At 43.6% G+C, this 19,692-nt stretch overlaps 1 protein-coding gene across 8 annotated transcripts in view; it reads left to right on the forward strand.

Moving 5' to 3' along the window:
* The window catches only part of CBFA2T2 (CBFA2/RUNX1 partner transcriptional co-repressor 2), a 153,894-nt gene that overhangs the window by 127,329 nt on the left and 6,873 nt on the right, over positions 1–19,692 (forward strand). For 6 of the 8 annotated variants that reach the window (XM_019017466.4, XM_055373331.2, XM_055373332.2 and 3 more), the window contains exons 6-10: positions 1,378–1,631; positions 4,970–5,055; positions 6,342–6,537; positions 13,252–13,320; positions 16,948–17,138. In XM_019017466.4, coding sequence (XP_018873011.1) covers positions 1,378–1,631; positions 4,970–5,055; positions 6,342–6,537; positions 13,252–13,320; positions 16,948–17,138 — 796 coding nt within the window. The remainder of the gene's footprint in view (positions 1–1,377; positions 1,632–4,969; positions 5,056–6,341; positions 6,538–13,251; positions 13,321–16,947; positions 17,139–19,692) is intronic. The other 2 variants (XM_055373329.2, XM_019017464.4) reach the window with 1 other exon arrangement.

The raw sequence follows: 19,692 nt of genomic DNA on the forward strand, positions 1-19,692 counted from the left end.
AAGAGAATTTGATTGCTGTGGTTGTAATGTCTCAAACTTTTTTTGAGACAAGGCCTGGCTCTGTCACCCAGACTGGAGCGCAGTGGCGCAATCTTTGCTCCCTGCAGCCTCCATCTCCTGGGCTCAAGCGATCCTCTCACCTCAGCCTCCTGAGTATCTGGGATTACAGGCACGTGCCACCATGACCAGCTAATGTTTATTTGTTTGTTTGTTTGTTTTTGGAGAGATGAGGTTTTACCATGTTGCCCAGGCTGGTCTCAAACTTGTGAGCTCAAGGGATCTGCCCGCCTCAACCTCCCAAAGTGCTGGGATTATATGGATGTGAGCCACCATGCCCAGCCCAATGTCTCAGACTTTCTGTGGTTATTTTTGCTTTATTCCAATACCTAGCTGCATAATACATCTAAAATCTATGGGAGTAGCTTCCAGACATGAGTATTTTTCAGGAACTCTTCAGATGCCTGCACACCCGGTAAGAAACTCTACTCTAGAGAATTTATGGGTCGACTGTTCCAGAAGCCTCAGGAGTACAGTTCTGCCTTTTCCTTGATGCTGTTTGTAGAAAGAATTGGAAAAAAAAAAAAAAAAGAAAAGAAAAAAGAAAAAAAAAGAAATACAATCTGCCAAATGCCTTTTATGTCAAACGCATTTTTTTCTGATCTGAGAAGTTTTGAAAAAGTATAGCAATTAATTATTAATATTTGCCAATGACTCACCTTTACTGAGATTAAAATTAATATGAATTTATTTTAGAAAACTCCCTATGAGTGGCTATCAAAATATTCTATGGGTTATCAAAGAAGGCAATATCAACAATAGTGGATAGGCTTTAATGACATTTTTTTTAAAGTAAAAAAAAAAAAAAAAGAAAATTTATTACAGTTGAATCTGAGTGACTAAAAACCCTGCCACTACACAATTGGACCCACTGTTAATTTGACTGGCTTTAAAAAAAAAAAAAAAAGACGCAATTGGATTTGTTATATGAGCCTTTTTCCTCCCATGTAGTTTCTTTCCAGTAACTCACCTCCACAGTAACAAATTTGACCTTAATACTTTCCTAAGTATGGTTGAACCCGTAACTCAGAAAAACGCTGTCATCTCCTTAGTCTCTCCTTTGCTTTATAAGGGTTAATGTTTCTGTCTGGTTATGGATGGATTTGACCTCTTTTTTCGTGCTGGTATAAGTCAGCAATTTACATGAGGTGCCTGGCCCTTGAAGACAGTTCAGCTCATGCCTCATGTCACACCGTTCCTTAGAGGCTTCCTGTTTATGCCAGCATGTAGCAAAATACCTAATACATAGTAGGTTCTCAGGAAATGTCTGCATGAACACTTGTTGACAGGATCAAATATGCACTTCTGCTTCTTCTACAGGAGAGAAGAGAATAGTTTTGATAGAGACACAATTGCTCCTGAGCCTCCTGCCAAGAGAGTATGTACCATCAGCCCTGCTCCTCGGCACAGTCCTGCTCTCACTGTGCCCCTCATGAATCCTGGGGGCCAATTCCATCCTACCCCTCCACCTCTTCAGCATTACACCTTAGAGGATATTGCAACTTCTCACCTGTATCGGGAACCCAACAAGATGCTAGAGCATCGAGAAGTTCGTGATAGACACCACAGTCTTGGTAAGCAACCGAAGCAGCATGGTAAATTCAGACTGGATTCTTGGATTTCTTTCCAACTCAATGATAAAGTCAAATAATATCATGATTGCTTTTTCCCACTGATTGGATAAAACAATATTATAAATAGACTATTAGAATCATAGTTGATCTTATTTGATACCAATCTCATTTGATACCTTGTTGCTATGAAATGATAGAAGTACAGCTAGGTGTGGTGACTGGTGTCTGTAATCCCAGCTCTTAGAGAGGCTGAGGTGGAAGGATCACTTGAAGCCAGTCTGGGCAACATAGTGAGATCCCATCTCTACAAAAAATTTTAAAAACTAGCCAGGCTTGGTGGCATGCGCCTGTGGTCCCAGCTACTAGGGAGGCTGAGGAGGGAGGATCACTTGAGTCCAGGAAGTCAAAACTACATTGAGCCATGATCTTGCCACTGCATTCAGCCTGGGTGACAGAGTGAGACCTGTCTAAAAAAGAATAAAGGGGTATCGCCTATTCTCAGATGGTTCAGAAGAAGAGAATGAAAAAGCAAAGGAGGTAAAATGTTAACATTTGAGAACTCTGTTTGAAGATAATGTGAGAATTCTTTGTGCTCCTTTTGCAGCTCTTCTATAAATCTGAGTTTATTCCAGAATAAAAGTTTTTAAAATTAGGCCAAGCTCAGTGGCTCATGCCTATAATCCCAGCACTTTGGAAGGCCAAGGCAGGAGGATCACTTGAGGCCAGAAGTTTGATACCAGCATGGGCAACATAGGGAGACCTCATCTCTACAACAACAACAAAAAAAAAATTAAAAATGAGGCAGGAGGGGCTGGGCGTGGTGGCTCACGCCTGTAATCCCAGCACTTAGGGAGGCTGAGGTGGGTGGATCACGAGGTCAGGAGATCGAGACCAATCTGGCTAATACAGTGAAACCCTGTCTCTACTAAAAATACAAAAACTTAGCTGGGCGTGGTAGTGGGCGCCTGTAGTCCCAGCTACTCAGGAGGCTGAGGCAGGAGAATGGCGTGAACCCAGAAGGCGGAGCTTGCAGTGAGCCGAGATCATGCCCTAGCACTCCAGCCTGGGCAACAGAGCAAGACTCCGTCTCCAAAAAAAACAAAAAAACAAACAAAAAACAAACAAAAAAAATGAGGCAGGAGGACTGCTTGAGCCCAAGAGGTCAAGACTGCGGTGAGCCATGATGGTGCCACTGCACTCCCCTCCTGGGCAACATAGTGAGACCCTGCCTCAACACAATAAAAAACGTTTTTAAAATTAAGCAGGAAAGATGCAAGATTTCACCTTGGAGGAGAAAGTGCATGAACATTTAGGTCAGGAGGTGAGGCATATCGAAATCTTGGCTCTGCATCCTAACTAGCTGTGTGATCTCAGGCAAGTTGCTTGGGCTCTCTGAGCCTCAGAAGAGTAATTTCTAAATGATTGTAACGCCACCCCCTGTGCTAGGTTGTTGTTCCATTTGAAATGCCTGGTATATAGGTGCTCAGAAACCTTTAAATTTAGGAAGAAACAGAAAAGAAACCTTAACAAACCTCTTCTAGTTTTGGACAGAGCGTTTTGTCATGTACTCTTACACGTTTTCAGCATAAGGTTTTTTGGAGTATAACTGCTGAGCAGAGAACCAAAGGGCTATCAGCTTCCAGGGTTTCCCTAAATTTCCATGTATACCTTGTTGAGTAAGAAATTGCAATACATTTGCCCTCACTTCCTCTTACTTAGGCTCACTAGCATCTTTCAGACGCTTGGCCACAGTGGGGCCCCTGACATCACGTAGTGGGATAGTAGCTGAATAGGGAAGGCTGTAGCAGCCATGGTGTTCTCAGAGCCAACATTTACTGAGTCGTAGCTACCACTTAGATTGTGTTGTAAGTACATTGTCTTATTTTATCCTCACAGGAGTCCCAGACAATTGTTATCCCCTTTTTACAGATGAAGGAGCTATGGCCAAAATCACATAGCTAATAATTGGCAGAGACAAAATTCAGACCCCAATTGTCTTATGCCCAAGGTTTAGATGTACTGGCAGTATGTTATGATACCTATCCTAGTGTTCAACCCCTGTTACTCCTATGCCTCTCTTTTATCTATTAAAAACTGCTTGCGGGGGGTCTGGCGTGGTGGTTCATGCCTGTAATCCCAGCACTTTGGGAGGCCTAGGTGGGTGAATCGTGAGGTCAGGAGATCGAGACCATCCTGGCTAACATGGTAAAACCCCGTCTCTACTAAAACTACAAAAAATTAGCTGGGCGTGGTTACAGGCACCTGTAGTCCCAGCTACTTGGGAGGCTGAGGCAGGAGTAGGGCGTGAACCCGGGAGGTGGGGGTTGCAGTGAGCCGAGATCACACCGCTGCACTCCATCCTGGCAACAGAGTGAGACTCCATCAAGGGGGGGAAAAAAAAAACTGGCTTGCTTTGATTGGAAATAGCACAGTGGGGGAAAAAACTGGCTTGCTAATGGTTTCTTCTGGACATTTTTTGCCAGTTTGACTTGAGAAAGAAGTATGCTAAAAACTAGGTATGGGGTCTCACTATATTGCCCAAGCTGGACCCCTGGGCTCAAGTGATCTACCTGCGTAAGCCTCCTGAGTGGCTGGGACTATAGGCCCGCCCCACCACACCTGGCTTTTATTACTACATTTTTTGACAGATTTTACAAATCATGAGGAACTCAATATATACTGAAATAAACAGATTATCACACTAATACATAGTCACTATGAATATTACGACTGTAAATTCAGACTGGTAACAGGGGTGTTGTGTTAATGACTCAAAGACTAAGCACTGTTACTGTATGTGACTTAAGTTTAAAATAGTAGACAATTCTTATTGGTATACCCTTAATTCACACAGTTGTTCCATTCCTGGAAATTTCAGTATATATCAAAACTATCCCCCCACCAAAAAAATTTTTTTAAGTTACTGATAATATTAAGCTGTTTCCAAGTGGTTATACCAGTACACACTCTAGTTTTGGTGGTTAATTATTCGCATTGCACCACATCCTTGCCAACACTTAGTATTATCTGACATTTTAATTTTTTCCAATATGTTAGATGTGAAATGCTATGTATGACATACCTGTTTATTTCTTTTACCTCTTTTTCTTTAGGGCTATTTCGTGTTTTACAGTTGATTTGTTGGAGTTTTTTATATAATGTGAATAGTGATCCTTTGTTGGTTATATTGTCATTTTGTGGGTCCCCCACCCCATTGTGAATCATTGCCTTAGTAGTGTGATCAAAGTTATTATGAATATGTGTGTATTTACTTGGTAGAATTTGCTTCTATTGTGTTTTTCCTGCTATCTTTGAATTCAATCTGTAATTTCTAATAGGTCTAAATGGAGGCTATCAAGATGAGTTGGTAGATCATCGTTTGACAGAAAGGGAATGGGCTGATGAATGGAAACATCTTGACCATGTAAGAATCTTATAGTGTGTAATGTCCCTAACTCTTTATTACTTTTTTTTGAAACAGGAGTCTCGCTCTGTCGCCCAGGATGGAGTGCAGTGGTATGATCTCAGTTCACTGCAACTTCTGCTTCCCAGGTTCAAGCAATTCTCCTGCCTCAGTCTTCGGAGTAGCTGGGATTACAGGTGTACGCCACCGTGCCTGGCTAATTTTTGTATTTTTAGTAGAGACAGGGTTTTGCCATGTTGGCCAGGCTGGTCTCAAACCCCTGACCTCAAGTGATCTCCCCACCTCAGCCTCTCAGAGTGCTGTGATTACAGGTGTGAGCCACCGCACTCAGCCTACTTAATGCTACCAATAATTAATGGAACATGTATGCTTGAAGTGAACATAACCACAGCCATGACATCCTTTGCTTTTAATAAAAGCTGGTTTAGCTACTACTCCCTCAGCTAAGGAATTACAGAGTCACTCCCTAATCTTTGTGATGGGATGATCACTTCAGGTCAGAAACCAAATAAAGTCATGTAGTATAATGGTTAAAAACAAAGGTTTGTAGCCAGGCGCAGTGGCACATGCCTGTAGTCCCAGCTACTCGGGAAGCTAAGGCAGGAGGATCTCTTAAGCCCAGGAGCCAAGACTTCAAGTCTAGTCTGGGCAACATAGCAAGACGGAATTCATTTGTATTTGTTAAATTTTTATCAAAAGAAACTTTCTTTTTATTTTTTTCAATTCTGCTCCTTCTGTAGTAAAGAGATTGCTTTTTAGCCCACATACTCATGTTTCATAGTTTTAGAACACAGGTCAGTAACAAACTTCTAGGTAATTCAACCCCCCAGAATTGTTTATATTCCAAAATTATTTTGCACTCTGAAAGATAGCAGCCTTCCTCATCTCATCAAAATTCATAATTTCTGTTAGAAATCTGTGTGTGCCTTATTTTATGGTTCAGCCACAGCAAATTTACAGAGTGCTGCAGACCCTAGGGATACAGCAAATGCTGCCGCAACATGAAATAGTAGACTGTTGGCCAGAAGGCCATGCATCTGAGGTTTTGTCCAAACACTGGAAGCCCTGGTAGTTATTGTCCTCTTTAGGTATGTCAGTCTCAACACCAATGTCCTTCCTAGCTGATGGAGAAACAGACAGCAATAAAGGGTTTTAAATGTAAACTTGATATTCCTAAATCTGAACTTTAAGGAACCTGAATTCCTCATATTGCGTTGGCCTGATTTACAGTGTTGGTTGTTTGAATGTTCTTATCTCATCTCTGCCTGGCCCCCTCTGTGACTCAGGCGCTGAATTGCATTATGGAAATGGTAGAGAAAACAAGGCGCTCTATGGCAGTTCTGCGGCGCTGTCAGGAATCAGATCGTGAAGAACTCAACTACTGGAAAAGACGGTACAATGAAAACACAGAGCTGAGGAAAACGGGGACCGAGTTGGTCTCCAGGCAGCACAGCCCTGGGAGTGCAGATTCTCTCAGCAATGGTAAGGGGAGAGTCTACGGGGAACCCAAAATAAATGTCAGCCTTTAGAGCCCACCAATATGTCACAGAAGGCGTTTTCTACTTGACTTTAAAGAAAGGTGGTACTCAGTTGTGGATTTAGGGAAACAGGTGATTATGAAAAGTAAATGAGAAAATATATGAAGCCCCTGGCATGTTTTGGTGGGTGGCACATGAAGGGGGTTTTTTTGTTTTGGATAGACAGGATCTCGCTGTGTTGCCCAGGCTGGCCTTGGACTCCTGGCCTCAAGCAATCCTCCTGCCTCACCCTCCCAAAGCACCAGGATTACAGGCCTGAGCCACTGTGCCCAGCCTCGTACCTGGCGTGTTCAAAAAATGTTAATTCTTCCTGGAGAATGAGAATATTTCTGATTTTGTTCTGTCTTTAACTCTTTACATATATGTGTGCTAGGTGTTGGTCAGAGTGTTTGGTTGTCAAATTCAGCCTGGCTGGATGTATGTACTAGGCACTCTTGTGTCATCACTTTCATTTCTCACAGTAGCCCTGAAAGTGTTTACCTTACCTTCCCTCCTCCTGTCCCCAGCCCACCATTCAGGAAAATACCACTCAATCCACCATGGCCTGGTGGCCTCCTACAAAAGGTTTTACCATACCACGCTGGGATGTTTCCCCTTGCCTTTCAGAGTCTGAAGCAGCAGCAATCCAGAGTACATCCAGCAAACCTCAGTTATTCCCCTCAAAATGTTCCAGCACATTCACCCAGTAACTGAGAAGGTGCCCTATCCAAAGGCATAGCTGAGTGACAGGCCATCTGTGATAAGACTCTTCCCACGCACTCTGAGTTCCCAAATGTTCACCACGGAGAACAAGTCTCTTACGACAGACCTAGTATGTTCCATTGAAGGCAGCTATTAGTCTCTAAAAGACTGTAAGGAAAACTTGAGGCAAAGCCAGAATTAATACAGTATGTACAGACAGTGGGAGTTAAAGGCTCACCTTTCCCCACCCCACCCACAGCAGCAGCTCTGGAGCCAACCATGGAATTACAACCATTAGGTGGAATATCTAGCACAACAAGGCGTCAACACATATGTAGAGTTATAGTATGATTCCTTTCGTAAAAACTCCAAAAACAGGCCGGGCGTGGTGGCTCATGCCTGTGATCCCAGCACTTTCGGAGGCTGAGGTGGGCAGATCACAGGGTCAGGAGATCGAGACCATCCTGGCTAACACGGTGAAACCCCGTCTCTACTAAAAATACAAAAAATTAGCCAAGCATGGTGGCGGACGCCTGTACTCCCAGCTACTGGGGAGGTTGAGGCAGGAGAATGGCGTGAACCCCGGAGGCGGAGCTTGCAGTGAGCTGAGATCGCGCCACTGCACTCTAGCCTGGGCGACAGAGCAAGACTCCATCTCAAAAAAACAAACCAAAAACTCCAAAACCAGACAAAGCTAATCTTCTGGTCTCCCTCACTTTCTGAACATTTGCAGATCCCTGTGCGACTTTCGGACAGGGAGAAAGACTTTTGGAGACGTAGCTAAAGTTTACACCCAAGCCATACCTCATTCATCAGTGAGTCCACATGTGTGCAGGTGAGAAGCATAGAGTACAGAGGGAGCTGCAGTCGTGAGCCAGTGGTTGCTGAGCCAAGATACAGCTCTTGCTGGAGTCATTTAAACATGGCTATGCATGACCACTACTCACCTTTCTCACCTTTTGCATCAAGGATTAGCTCGGGGGAGCATGTTTTCTGATTTGCCTGAGACGGTCCAGTTTATACCTGTGTCCTGTTATAGTTATTACTAGCATTTCCCTCATTCTCAACAATGAAGGCAATCTGGTTGATAAGTTATATTGTCATTCTAGGTTTGGTTTCTGAGAGCACTATCAACCTGATTTAGATAGTATATTTTAGTGTCATTTATATGTTTATCTCATGTTTATTACTTGTCCGTTTTAGTATAGTATGACAGTATAATTCATATCCTAAATAAATGTACTATGCAAAATGTGAACCAAAATGACTCCAAAAAGTGCCACTGGTCTGATTACATGAGGAGCTTGGGCACGGTTGGCTTCATCAAGAAAGTCTTACTGTGAAATGAGTTCTTTTTGTTTGTTTGTTTGTTCGTTTTTGTTTGTTTGTTTTGAAATGGAGTCTTGCTCTGTTGCCCAGGCTGGAATGCAGTGCACGTTCTTGGCTCATTGCAACCTCCTGGGTTCAAGCCATTCTCTTGCCTCATCCTCCTGAGTAGCTGGGATTACAGGCACCTGCCACCATGCCTGGCTAAGTTTTATATTTTTAGTAGAGATGGGGTTTCACCATGTTGGCCAGGCTGGTCTCGAACTCCTGACCTTGTATGATCCACCCACCTTGGCCTCCCAAAGTGCTGGGATTACAGACATAAGCCACCATGCCCAGCCTGAAATGAGTTCTTAGACACATAGTTGTTTTACATTCTGGCATATGTTATACCAATAATCACAGTTTGAGTAGCATTGTCCTATATTGGGCAGTATTCTTAGACATTTCAAAGAATTTCACCAATGACTTTTTTTTTTTTTTTTTTTTTTTTTAACAGAGTCTAGCTCTGTTGCCCAGGCTGGAGTGCAGTGGCATGATCTCGGCTCACTGCAGCCTCTGCGTCCTGGATTCAAGGGATTCTCCTGCCTCAGCTTCCTGAGTAGCTGGGATTACAAGCACCTGCCACCACACCCGGCTGAGTTTTTTTTTTTTCAGTAGAGACGGCTGGTCTTCAATTCCTAACCTTGTGATCCACCCGCCTCATCCTCCCGAAGTGCTGGGATTACAAGCATGAGCCACCATGCCCGGCCTCACCAGTGACTTTTAAATAAGTAATTAGTGTTTTTGTTTGAGACGGAGTCTTGTCTGTCACCCAGGCTGGAATGCAGTGGCACGATCTTGCCTCACTGCTCCCCAGGTTCGAGCAATTCTCCTGCCTTAGCCTCCCGAGTAGCTGAGATTACAGGTGTGCCCTACCACAGCCAGCTAATTTTTGTATTTTTAGTAGAGATGAGGGTTCACCATGTTTGCCAGGCTGGTCTCGAACTCCCAGCCTCAAGTAATCTGCCCGCCTTGGCCTCCCAAAGTGCTGGGATTACAGACATAAGCTACCATGCCTGGCCAAGTAATTAGTGTTTTTAAAGTCTTGGGTTAGCTGGGTGCAGTGTCTCACGCCTGTAATCCCCGCACTTTGGGAAGCTGAACGAGGTGGATCACGTGAAGCCAGGAGTTCGAGACCAGCCTGGCCAGCATGTCAAAACGCTGTCTCTACTAAAAACAAAAAAGTTAGCCAGGCATGGTAGCACATGCCTGTACTCCCACCTACTTGGGAGGCTGAGGCACGAGAATCACTCAAACCTGGGAGGCGGAGGTTGCAGTAAGCTGAGATCACACACTGCACTTCAGCCTGGGCAACACAGTGAGACCCTGTCGCAAAAAAAAAAAATAAATAAATAAATAAAAGTCTTGGGTTATGCAGAAATCCATGGTGTGGATAGTTATTGAAGTAAAGTGGTTTGGTGATTTGGAGAGAAGTTGACTAGAGGCTTTAGATGGCATTATTACTTTTCCCATTTAAATTAATGCAATGTAGGTTTCCCTGAAACTTGAAATTTTCCCTGAAAATTTATGATTCACAATGTTATCACAAATAGATTTTGTTCAGACAGCAAGCAGTGCATTTAGGTATTATTAAAGGATGCATAAATAAGTGCAAAAACCATAAGGAAAAGAAGAAAATGCTTATCACAGAGATCAGGAGACTGGTTTCCTCTGGCTGTGTGGGTGGAGGGTGCAGAGTTAGTGAGTTCTAACTACGTCTATTCTTGGGACAGGATTGTCAGTCTGGCTAGCATTATTTAAATACTACTATGGCTTGCCATGACTTACCTCTTAGGGATTTGGGGTTGCTGGTACTGTTCTGTTTCCTGAACTCAGGCTTATGATGTTAAATTGTATATTAATATTTTTATTATATTGTATGTTAATATTTTAAGAACTGGTCAGCCGTCTAATTTTGCAAGTAAAATTTTTTGTTTGTTTGTTTGTTTGTTTTTGTTTGAAACGGAGTCTCGCTCTGTCACCTAGGCTGGAGTACAGTGGTACAGTCTCGGCTCACTGCAACCTCCGCCTTTTGGCTTCAAGTAATTCTCCTGCCTCAGCCTCCCAAGTAGCTGAAATTACAGGTGCTTGCCACCATGCACAGCTAATTTTTGTATTTTTAGTAAAGACGGGGTTTCACCATGTTAGTCAGGTCGGTCTCGAACTCCTGACCTCGTGATCCACCCGCCTTGGCCTCCCAAAGTGCTGAGATTACACACATGAGCCACTGCATCTGGCCAAATTTTTAAACAAAGAAAAAAAATACTTAATCAGCTATCAGTTTTTCCTCAGAATGACAGTCAAGCTCACATTCCTGGCCCTTGTGGATGTTATGATTCTGAGACCCAAAAATCTGAATATAGTCCACCTGTGGTGGCTGACGCCAGTAATCCCAGCACTTTGAGAGGCAGAGGCTGGCAAATCGCTTAAACTCAGGCGTTCAAGACCAGCCTGGGCAACATGGTAAAACCCTGTCTCTACAAAAAATATGAAAATTAGCTGATTGTGGTGGTATGTGCCTATAGTCCGGCTACTTGGGAAGCTGAGGTAGGAGGATGGCTTGAGCCCAGGAGGCAGAACTTGCAGTGAGCTGAGTTCGTGCCAATGCACTCCACCTGGGCAATAGAGCAAGACCCTATCTCCAAAAAAAAAAAAAAAAAAAAAAAGGAATCTGAATATATATGTTTAATGAGTTCAATAAGCAGGCAAGTTTGGGAAAACTGCCTCTAGTTAAGTCCACAGCAGATGGACCTCATTCAGTGTCACAGGGCTTCCAGGCAACTTTTTGGTGACATGTGTGCACAATTAAGGGTGACCACTCTCTAGAGGTAAGCCTCTAATATTGGAGACTGAAATAAACAGAAATGGGAATTAATAGTAGCTCTTCAGGGAAAAGAAAACTACCAATAATGTAGCATTGTTAATATCTCTGGTGAGAAAAAGAGAAGAACATTAGAAATCTACCCAACTTATATATCCAAATCATGAATTTCAAAAAGAATGAGCAGAACAAGTAGAGAGGATAGAATAGTTATTGAAATAATTCCAAAAAATTACCAAGACCTGCAAGACAGCTCCAGGTTGAATCAGTCTACCAAGTAGACAACACAGGAAAATAAATAGACTTAGTCATTTAGCATCATTGAAAGTTAGAAGACAATTCTGAAGGAAAATTATTTTAATTTAGAATTCTATACTTAACCAAAACAATTAAGTGTTAGATTAGTAACCTAAAATTTTTCAAAAAATGCACCTCCTGCCTACCCTTTCTCCACAGTATCTACTGTAGGATATGCCTCAATATGTGAAAGTAAACCAGAAAATGGGAGACACTGAATTCCTGAAAGAGGATCCAACACAAGAAAGGAAGGAAAGGAATCCCTAGGCTGGTGAAGGAGAGCCCCAAGCATTAGTGGCAAAGCAGGCCTAGAAAGTGCCCAGTCCACGCTGGAACAGCCCAGAACCTTGCTAGAGATTTCCTTAAGTAAATGAAATTTATAAAAGATTTACACAACAGGAGGAGAATTTGAGATTGAATTGGAAGTAATTACATAGCAGCCTGGCACAATGGCTTACAACAGTAATCCTAGCTCTTTGGGAGACTGAGACAGGAAAATTGCTTGAGGCCAGGAATCCAAGACCTGTCTGGAAACCCTGAGATAGTGAAACCCTGTCTGTGCAAAAAATTTAGAAGGGAAATTAGGCGGTCATGATGGTACATGCCTAAAGTCCTAGCTACTCGAGAGGCTGAGGCAGGATGACCTGAGCCCAGGAGTTCGAGGCTGCAGTGAGCTAATGATCAGCTGTGCATCACTGCACTCTAGCCTGGGTGACAGAACAAGACCCTGTCACACACAAAAAAGTAATTTGTAAAAATGCTGCCTTTCCTCCCCCTACATTTTTCCATAGGCTCAATGGTTAACAATTAATATATTCTTGTAGAATTTTCTATGTACATATTTAAAGATAATGTTTCCTAATGTTTTATTTTGAAATTTCTGAAACACGTAGAAATTTTGAAAGAGACCACCCTGGCCAACATGGTGAAACCCCATCTCTGCTAAAAATACAAAAAGAATAGCCAGGCAGGGTGGCGCACACCTGTACTCCCAGCTACCTCTCGGGAGGCTGAGGTAGGAGAATCACTTGAACCCGGGAGGCAGAGGTTGCAGTGAGCCAAGATCGCACCACTGCACTCCAGCCTGGGTGACAGAGTGAGACTCCGTCTCAAAAAAAAAAAAAAAAAAAAATCTGTGTGCATTTATGTTTATACGTTTATATTTTAGGGGGTACTGTACCTTAAAAACCGATGTTTATAGGGGAAAAAATTAGGACATAATAGATAAGTAAAAAGAAGAAAGTGAAGATCACTTTTAATCTCACTACTTTGAAATACTGTTAATTTGTTCATTTGATGGGGGTGTGTGTTTTAAAACTAAATATTTACTGTACTATTTTATAATCTGGTTTTTAGCCCTTATATGAGAATTTTTTTATACTAAATGAAATATATGTTTGAGTCTAAGTGGTGAATGAGAAATCTGATCAAAAATAAAACTGCTGATCATAGACAGCTTCTGACCCTATGCTTTTTATGTCTCTTCTGCAGATTCTCAGAGAGAGTTCAACAGCAGGCCCGGTACAGGATACGTACCTGTGGAGTTTTGGAAAAAAACAGGTATGTGTCTGACTGCTCGTAGGTCATACATACTCACTAATTTGTGGGAGCAGAGAACAGATAACTGGGCGAATGGTTGGTAACTGGGTCCTTTGGTTGTATAATAACTTGCTCCTCATAGAGCTCTAGGCTCCTGCCTTTCCCGCTCTGGCTTGTCCTGCATGTCTCCTGATACCTGTCTTGTTAATTTGCAGGTCAGGAGTTTGGAATAGCTCCCTCCAGTCCCTTTCACACTCTTCCACTGGGTCACGCTGAGGCAATAAGTACCTGTTGACATGTCCTGTTTCTGGGCTTGCAACAGAGTTCATTTTGCCTGATCTCTTCACTGGTGTCTACAGTATACTGTGTTCACACTGCTGCCACATTTGTGCCCAAATTCTGCTCTGGGCACAGCTCTGTAATCCCCCTGTGCTTTCTTTCACCTTCTCTGTGCCTACCATAGTGAAGACTTCTTGGTAGGCCTCCTCTTTTACAAGAATAAAGGAGGGTGGGGACTGCCTATTTTGTAAGTTCAAGGATGAACCTCACATCACTAATGTCAGCCTTATCCAAATATTGGCATTCTTTCCCTTCTTGCCTCCCCATCCCAGTTTCATTTTTTAAGTCCAATACAACTTTTGGTTTTCTTACTAAGGTAAAATTTATTTCTACAAAAATGTAATACCTACATTCATAAAGACTCTTTTAAGAGCATCTAGACAGTAGTAAACAAATAAAAGATATGAACAGACACATTATGCTATGAGAAATACAAATAAACATATTGCAAAATATTTTTCCTTTCTAGTAGTCAGGATAATGTAAGATAAAGCATATCTGATAAATTAACCCCTTGTCTTTAACCTTCCGTTATTGACAATTTTAAAAGACCTTGTTGATGACACTCAATAATTGATCAGAGGCTTATATAAGAAATTAAGTGAGTACCTGCAGATTCTTGGAATCATTCCTCACTTTTCCTTTTTTTTTTTTTTTTTTGAGATGGAGTTTCACGCTTGTTGCCCAGGCTGGAGTGCAATGGTGTGATCTCGGCTCACTGCAACTTCCGCCTCCCCGGTTCAAGCTATTCTCCTGCCTTAGCCTCCCAAGTAGCTGGGATTACAGGCATGCACCACCACGCCTGGCTAATTTTGTATTTGTAGTAGAGATGGGGTTTCTCCATGTTGGTCAGGCTGGTCTCAAACTCCTGATCTCAGGTGATCTGCCTGCCTTGGCCTCCCAAAGTGCTGGGATTACAGACGTGAGCCACTGCACCCGGCGTTTTTTTTTTTTTTTTTTGAGATGGAGTCTTGCTCTGTTGCTCAGGCTGGAGTGCAGTGGCACAATCTCAGCTCACTGCAATCTCCACCTCCCAGGTTCAAGCAACTCTTCTGCCTTAGCCTTGCAAGTACCTGGGATTACAGGCACCCCCGACCATGCCCGGCTAATTTTTGTATTTTTAGTAGAGATGGGGTTTCACCATATTGGCCAGGCTGGTTTCGAACTCCTGACTTCAGGTGATCCACCCGCCTTGGCCTCCCAAAGTGCTAGGATTAGGATTACAGGCATGAGCCTGTAATGTGCCCAGCCACAAGATCTCTTTTAAACTAGTGAGTTTGATTATTTGGGAGATACCTTTGGTTAACTATGGTTAAGAGCCCAACTTTGGTGTTGGGCCAGCTAGATTTGAGTCCTTGCTCTGCTACAGTGCCATCTGTGACCTTAGACGACCTCCAGTAAGATAGCTAGCCAAACCGAGATGATTATTAATTCATGCTTAAGCTGAGGGTATAAAATGTACCTGAGAGCATTGTTACACTGGCTCAATAAGAGGCATCTGATAAGAGACTTATGAAAGGTTCTTGGCCTCTGGGGTGAAGATTTTCTTAAGACCAGAGCCATAAGATGGAAAGTTGTTTCATGGTAGCCTAGAACTCTGTGTTTGAACCTCCCTTGAGCCTGTGCCATGTGCAAGAGGTAAACTGTGAGGGAGTGTCCTTAGGCTTCTGGATTGTCTGGTCCTGTGGACTTATGTAGGGAGCTACGTATTTTGGGACTTCACATTCACATTCTCATTGGGCTGAGGCTCAAACATATGGAGTGTGTTATTTTGCAGTGTCTACATTAGGGAAATCAAGCAGGGCATTGGTGATGGGAGGAAGTGAACAGGAACCAGGTAGGATGATGGTAAGTGGACAGGGTTTAAAAACCCAGGGCTTTTGGCAGGATGCCCAAATCTGTGTCTTTAGCCCTTGTTTGTCCACCTAGTCTTATTTATTTAATTGCCTCCTGGCCATTTACACCTGGATGCCCCAGAGGCACCTCCACCTTCTCACTTGCCTCCACACTAGCTTTGTGTGGACTGTCCATTTCATTGCCTAGCTTTAGCATTCTTCTCTTTCACCTCCACTTCCAGGCCCTTCGGTGCTCCCAAACTTTTTCTGCCTCATCCCTTCCTCAGTGCCACTTACTCCTGCCTAAATTCAGCCTCTTCTATCAGTTCAATCATTGCACCAGCCTCCCGGTTGCTATCTCTGTCTTTAATCTTCCCCTTGCATAGAATCCTTTATGGAGTTTCCTTTGAAAATAAAGTCAAGCCGGCTGGGCACGGTGGCTCATGCCTGTAATCCCAGCACTTTGGGAGGCCAAGGCGGGCGGATCACGAGGTCAAGAGATCGAGACCATCCTGGCTAACATGGTGAAACCCTGTCTCTATTAAAAATACAAAAAATTAGCCAGGTGTGGTGGCGGGCACCTGTAGTCCCAGCTACTCAGGAGGCTGAGGCAGGAGAATGGCGTGAACCCGGGAGGCGGAGCTTGCAGTGAGCAGAGATTACACCACTGCACTCCAGCCTGGGCAACAGAGCAGGACTCCGTCGCAAAAAAAAAAAAAAGAAAATAAGTTCAAGCCGGGGGTGGTGCCTCACCCCTATAACACTTTAACACCAACGCTTTGGGAGGCTGAAGTAGGAGGATCACTTGAGCGCAGGAGTTCGAAACAAGCCTCAGCAACATAGTGAGACATCGTCTCTACAAAAAAATTTAAAAATTAGCCGAGTATGGTGGGACACGCCTGTAGTCCTAGCTACTCAGAAGGCTAAGGTGGGAGGATCATGATTCAGAGAGGTCAAGTCCGCAGTGTGCTGTGATCACACCAGTGCACTCCAGCCTGGGCAACAGAGCAAGGCCCTGTCTCAAAAAAAAAGAAAAAGAAGGTCAAATTTCTTAGTTTGGCATGCAAGACTTTTTGCAAAATCTCACTTCCATCTACCATCTCAAGCAAAACACATGTCTTGATTCTCCCCTGCCCACTGAAGAGCTGATCACTTTTCTCCTTGGAACTCTAGTCTCTTACAATGACATACACGATGGCACCTGAAACACTTTCATACTTGGTCACAAGCAGTCAGTAGAGTGTGGCCTGTGTCTAGTCACTTGCGTCCACAGCCCTAGCTCGGTGCCCACCTCCATCTCCGCACCCAGCCAGCACCTGCATGGATGGACACATGAGTGTGAAGATCATGTGTTCCTCCCTGTGGAGTTTTAGAAAAGATCATTTTGTGTCAGCTCTCTCCTTACTTAGAATTGCCGTGGGATGGGAGGGAAAAGATTTCTCGGCCAGTTGATTTTACTGTCACTTTCTTCTAGAAGAAGCTGTGAATAAGGTGAAAATTCAGGCCATGTCAGAAGTACAGAAGGCCGTTGCTGAGGCAGAGCAGAAAGCTTTTGAAGTGATTGCAACAGAGAGAGCACGAATGGAGCAAACCATAGCGGACGTCAAGCGGCAGGCCGCAGAGGATGCTTTCCTCGTCATCAACGAGCAAGAGGAGTCCACGGAGGTCAGAGCTCTGCGCCCTGGGGGCCAGGGTGAGCGGCTGGAGTGACCACGCCCGCTGCCTTCCTCTCATACGCTGGGCAGGAAGACACAGGCAGTCCACTCTTGAGCTCAATGAGGATAATTTTTATCCAGTGCCAGGAGAGTTTTGGTTTTCATGCTAAGACTCTTTCACATGCCAAGATAGTGAATTTATTACATTGTACTTTTACATACATACACATATATATATAGAGAGAGAGAGAGGCTCAGTGTATTGGTGTAAATTTTGAGAATTCACCCTAACGACAGAGTTTGTGTGATTGCACGATGATGATGATGACCAGCATTGACGGAGTGGGCTTACTGTGTGCCAGACACCCAGCAAAGTTGTATATTTTCTTTTTGAGTCTCACAATGGCCCTAATTTGCAGATGAGGAGACTGTGGCTCAGGGAATGCAACTAATATACCCCTTTGGTGCTGAAGTCAGGATACAGGAGTAAGAAAGTACAGGGTCCTATAGCACCTAGGCTTTTTTTTTTTTTTTTTTTGAGACGGAGTCTCGCTCTGTCCCCCAGGCTGGAGTGCAGTGGTGCAATCTTGGCTCACTGCAAGCTCCACCTCCTGGGTTCACGCCATTCTCCTGCCTCAGCCTCCCGAGCAGCTGGGACTACAGGTGCCTGCCACCACACCCGGCTAATTTTTTGTATTTTTAGTAGAGACGGGGTTTCACTGTGTTAGCCAGGATGGTCTCGATCTCCTGACCAGCACCTAGGCTTTTTACAAATAGGATAGCTGGTTTGTGGACTGAAGTAACAGGTTGGGTGTATCTGCCTGATTGTCCAGGACCCAGGACCCAGGGCCCAGGACTTGGTGATGATTCTATACAGGACGCTTGGGTACTACAGTGAGGAGAAAAATCAACAAACTGAAAAAGTAAAGAACCTGTGACAACATGAGAACAGCCCTTTTGAATTTAATGCAGTTTTTCTGTAAATTTCATTTTAGTCATTTTTCAGCTTTAAAACAAGAAACCAGTTTCTTTCTGTAAGTAGGTAGATCTCATCTACTGGATGGGAGACCGGCTGTCTTTGGGACATTCTCTTGAAGTTCAGCACTCACTCTGTCACCGAGGCTGGAGTGCAATGGTGCGGTCTCGGCTCACTGCAACCTCTACCTCCGGGTTCAAGCGATTCTCCCACCTCAGCCTCCCAAGTAGCTTGGAGTACAGGTGCGCGCCACCATGCCTGGCTAATTTTCATATTTTTAATAGAGATGGGCTTTTGCCATGTTGGCCAGGCTAATCTTGAACTCCTAGCCTCAAGTGATCCACCCACCTTGGCCTCCCAAAGTGCTGGGATTACAGATGGGCTTTTTTTTTTTTTTTTAACAAACAATAGAAATGTTATTTTCTTGTAATTTAAATGGTCCATTTCAGTATTGTACTGTCACACATGGCAATGTGCAGATGAAAATGCCTAAATACCACGTGGCTATCACAGAGGATGTGGTGAAATTCCTTATTACAGCTCTTCAATACAGATACTATGGATTGTGAGAAAATAGTTTCTTTACTCCCTCTCCCTTTTCGTTCTCTCCTCCTCCTTTGTCTTTTGTGTGTGTGTGTGTGTGTGTGTGTATAACAGGGACAGGGTCTTGCTATATTGCCCAGGCAGGTCTTGAACTCCTGGGCTCAAGCTATATATACTCTTGCTTCTGCCTCCCTAAGAGCTGGGATTACAGGCGTGAGCCACCACGCCCAGCTTCTCCTCCTCCTTTTTCTTTAGAATTGTTTTTGAGGCTGGGCGCAGTGGCCAATGCTTGTAATCTCAGCACTTTGGGAAGCCAAGGTAGTATGAACACTTGAGCTCAGGAGTTCAAGACCAGCCTTGGCTAGATGGTGAGACCCCATTTCTGCCAAAAAAAAAATTTAAAAATTAGCCAGGCATGGTGTCACGCACCTGTAGTCCAGCTACTTTGGAGGCTGGGGCAGGAGGATCGCTTGAGCCCAGGAGGTGCAAGCCTGACCATGATCGTAACACTGCATTCCAGCCTGGGTGGGAGAGCAAGACCCCATCTCTTTAAAAAAAAAGAAAAAAGAAAAAAGGTGATGACGATGGCAATATGAGAGGGAAAGAAAAGAGAATTGTTTTTGAGAGTGATATATCTGTTTCTCTTCTGTATGTTTAACTGTGTATGTATAGCCATCCATATCAGTATCTGTATTTGTCCTTATTTATCTACTTTTATCTCTGTTTATCTTTAACTATGTCTGTCTCCAAAGAAAGAGTATAGCTTTTGGCTTAGAGCATAGATCCTGGATCTGGACTGCGTAGGTTTAAATCCCAGCTCTCCATTTTGAGAATTGTGCTTTTAAGGAATTGTAATTTTAAATAAGCCACAAAGTAGCCTCCAGGTGAGGTGCACACCTGGACCTATCCCTGCAAAATCACTTTCAAAAGCAGGGAAGGGATAGAGGGCCTGTCCTTTGAATGAGTTTGCATTGGACCAAAACGGCTGATTCTCGTCCATCAAGAATATTCAGCTAGAATATTCTTGTTGAAATTTAGCAGGTAT

Source organism: Gorilla gorilla, chromosome 21 (genome assembly GCF_029281585.2).
Source record: "Gorilla gorilla gorilla isolate KB3781 chromosome 21, NHGRI_mGorGor1-v2.1_pri, whole genome shotgun sequence".
Taxonomy (NCBI): Eukaryota; Metazoa; Chordata; class Mammalia; order Primates; family Hominidae; genus Gorilla; species Gorilla gorilla.